Source organism: Gadus chalcogrammus, unplaced genomic scaffold (assembly GCF_026213295.1).
Source record: "Gadus chalcogrammus isolate NIFS_2021 unplaced genomic scaffold, NIFS_Gcha_1.0 GACHA086, whole genome shotgun sequence".
NCBI classification, from domain to species: domain Eukaryota; kingdom Metazoa; phylum Chordata; class Actinopteri; order Gadiformes; family Gadidae; genus Gadus; species Gadus chalcogrammus.
This window is the reverse complement of record NW_026613521.1, coordinates 150,952-154,579: the sequence shown is the minus strand read 5'-3', so window position 1 is coordinate 154,579 and position 3,628 is coordinate 150,952. Positions and strand designations below refer to the sequence as shown.

The following is a 3,628-nucleotide window of genomic DNA, read 5'->3' as shown; positions in this document are numbered from 1 at the left end:
GACCACAGACCCCACTAACCTCGGACTATCTTTCTCTCTCTCTCTCTGGCCCCACCCCAGGAAGAGCCAGAAAGGGCACCCTGACGACAGCCGCCAAACCGGTGAAGATTTGAGTTGCCTTTTGCCCCCTCCCTTTTCCCCCTGCACCTTTTTATAAATAAATGACTTAAGTTGATTTCACCGCAACCCCCGCTTCCGCCTGTTCTATTCTGATTGGTGATCCCACTGTTGTACCTCAGAGACCAGGCGCCCACAGTAGCCATACAACCAGAAAAGTGGATGGCCCCACTAAGCATCAGGTTGCAGGCTGGCATGTTTCTATGCAGCACTGGCTGGTTCTGCCAGACACGCTCGAACCCACAAGCTGCACAGACCTAAGAGATGTGTATGAAAATGACCATTAGAACTCTTAAACAGTCAAAAAAGTGAATTGATAAAGTAAAAAATGACAACACAAAAAACACACAATATATACAATATAAATACAGGTTAGCACACATCTTTACTTTTATATGAGTACAATATCCTCTTACTTGCTTGATCTGAACAAATGTTCCCTGCTGCTGCTCCACGTTACCATGGGTTTCCCCACAACAGGCAGGACAAATGGTGAAGAGAGCCATCAGCTGGGTGAGACAGACAATGAACTTGTCTGCAACTCTGGAAAAACAAAACACTTATTATTTCTGACGGACAGAATTTTGAAAAAACAAAATCTAAAAGTTAAGGAAGTTGTCTTACCCGAAGTCCCACTGAGAACCCTGCTGTGGCTCTGACTCCTCCTCAGAAGATGACACGCTCATCTCTTCCACTTCACTCCATGACCTGTCATCTGGTTGATCTCTTGAAACAGAGGATGATTCATCCTCTGTTTGTACTGGACTGGGCAGTGGAATTGATGATACACAGAGTTCGGTCTGTGTCCCCACACTGACCGTCTGTGTCTGTACCTGGATAGCTAGGTTGAAAGAGATTTACTTAATATACTGTAAATGTAAAACATCATATATTCAATCGCCACTACACCTATACAATATAATGCAATCAGATACGACAAACCTGGAATAAAATCTACTTTTACAAAGTATTGTTTAGTTTTTGTAGTCATTTGGTCTGAGGTGTTCTTATTCATGTAAATTAAAGTGGATATACTGTTGAGCTATCCCAGCTATAAAATAGATAATTAATTATTGTGACAGTATGTAAAGAGTGAATATGTTGGCTAAGAACATGTAGAGCTAAAGCTAGATATAAGAGTTAAGTCACACTACCTGATGAACGATAAGGAGGTCTTATGTGACACTGTGAGCCAAAGTGAAGCACAGATTTTGGCTGAGAAGCCAGGGAAGCGACGGCCTCTTGCTCCGAGTCTTCACTGGCTGTAGGCGCATCTGTGGCTTCAAAACGTGCCGTATTTCCCAGCAACTAATAAGAAAAACATTACATATACTATTTCATTTCAAACTTTTTAAAATCCCTGATAGCCGATAGCCTATAGCCTGATAGTCTACTAGTTTATTTAGAAACGGCAACATATCGACAGGCAGTCTAGTGCGCACGGTGCGCACTGACGTTAAAAAACCGCTCATGTGGTAGCCTAGTGCCTGATGTTCGGGAAAGCACGAATACCGCTCCAACAAAGTGAACAGCCTCGGAAACTGTCTCTGAATAACGTTTTAACCACAAGAAATTAGCTTTTTTAGGAGTTCCATAGTCGTCTCAAAGGAGCATCATCATGGCGTCAGCCTGTCAGTGTCAATCACCTAGCCAAAAAATCGCTGACTCACCCCCTATCCCATATATATTTAATTAATTTGTATTATTTTAAAGTTTTTTTATAACATTTTGAATAGTTAAATTGCTTTATGTTCTAGTCGACGGTTAACGGCTAAACAGGTAACTTAATGACGATGATTTCATAAAAGTTTCATAAAATAGGATGCTGTTGCTAGCTAACATTTTAGCATGTTTACAGTATAAACTGATGGATTTTACAAGACAGCAAAGCTGCTTTACAATAAAAGATACTGACCATAAGTCATTATGTTGACTAATGTAGGAAGTTAGTAAACGTCAGAAAACAAAACTTACAGTGCACAGTTCACGTTTCCGAATCGTTGAATCTCTGACCGGTCCGTGATCTTCACTGCCGCCGGTGGCTGAGCCCGAAGCTGCGGCTGGAGCGGCATGAATTGAGGGAACCACACCGGCTTTCAGCCTCACTCGTTTCTCGCTCCGAAAACCCATCTTGAACTCCATCATGTCCCCGGAAACATAGTCCTCTGGTCTAAAGTGAGCCGCGCAAATGAACGAGTATTTGGTGACAGAGGCGAAAAGAAAGTCCTTTCTCTTCACCTGTACAAAATGCACCCAGGCTCGAAAGGCTGCTCCATCCTTTCTCCGATCGGGGAAACTGTGAAATCTGAGATGGTCGGACAGGAGGTCGGAGTTGGAACAACCCCCACAGATACAAAACCTCATCTCACCGATTAGAAAAACCCAAAAACCACAGGGGGGGGTGAATACAAGACCGCTCACCGCGGTAACTACTCACAACTACGCATAGAGCTGAGGCAGCAACAGCGACCGCGTCTACCAATTCCTACGTAATATGACGCGTTTGACGTATCACATAAAAAAACAATGGTTTTTGAAGCCTTGCTCAAAATAGTCACTTTAAAACTGGAATTTTTGCCGATATAATATTTTTAACTGATAAAATCCTGCATTTCAATTTCAAAGGGCAATTTTCAGAGAATGTTATGTATAAATATTTAAAAAAAAATTAACTTCCAATACGCACTTTAATACATAAAAAAGAAAAACAGAAAACAGTACAAATAAATTTAATAATAATAAATATAAATAAACTTAAGTATACAGAATAACAATACAATAAAAAGAAAGGGTGAATACGAATGAATGGTAATGAAGACTGATTTGTCTTCTTTTTTTGTAGGTGCACTGGATGATGCCCTGGAGTATATTGCTGATCTGGAGGCAAGGCTGCAAGAAATGTCCATGGGGCCACAAACTGTCCTCAACAGATTTTGTGTGTCTGATCAGACCATGACATATTATACTCGGTTTCCATCTCAAGAAGTGTTTCAAGTGTTTTGGGAGTCTGTTTTGCCCCTCAACACAATATATTCTTTATTGGAGCAAAGCACAGAGGATTGGACAAGAGGCGATTCCAACACCAAGCCCTTCAAGGAAGATTCCAGCCATTGATGAGTTTTTCATCTACTGTTGTAGAGTAGCAACTGGCCTTAAAGAACAAGTCATTGCTGACATCTTCCAGGTCAGCACAGCTGAGATGGTACCAACTCCAAGCTGGATATTCCCTCTAGGATGTGGGACATCAAAGGGCGAAACGTCAAATAAAAATGTGACTTTTTTTTTATATTGTAGTGATAACAGATGTATTCTAATATGCATCTTTTCATAATGAGCAAGTTTAACAGAGTGCAAATTGCAAAACAAATGTCTTACCAGCATACGCTCTGTAGAGTGTGGACTTGACTCCAGTCTTCCCCACCGACTTGGGTTTCTTCACCACCAGGTCACTCACAGCCTCTGGATGGATTCCCTGAGGCGAACAACAATACAGGAAATGCTCATATACTCT

At 41.4% G+C, this 3,628-nt stretch overlaps 1 protein-coding gene across 1 annotated transcript; it reads right to left on the bottom strand.

The window, feature by feature from the left end:
- Positions 1-235: 235 nt before the first annotated feature.
- On the bottom strand, positions 236-2,686 carry LOC130378540 (uncharacterized). The gene is made up of 6 exons (XM_056585267.1): positions 2,092-2,686; positions 1,272-1,425; positions 742-958; positions 534-660; positions 350-374; positions 236-288 (listed from the first exon to the last, which is right to left on the bottom strand). Exons 1-6 carry the CDS (start codon positions 2,479-2,481, stop codon positions 236-238), a joined length of 966 nt encoding a protein of 321 aa, XP_056441242.1. The 5' UTR covers positions 2,482-2,686.
- Positions 2,687-3,628: the final 942 nt, after the last annotated feature.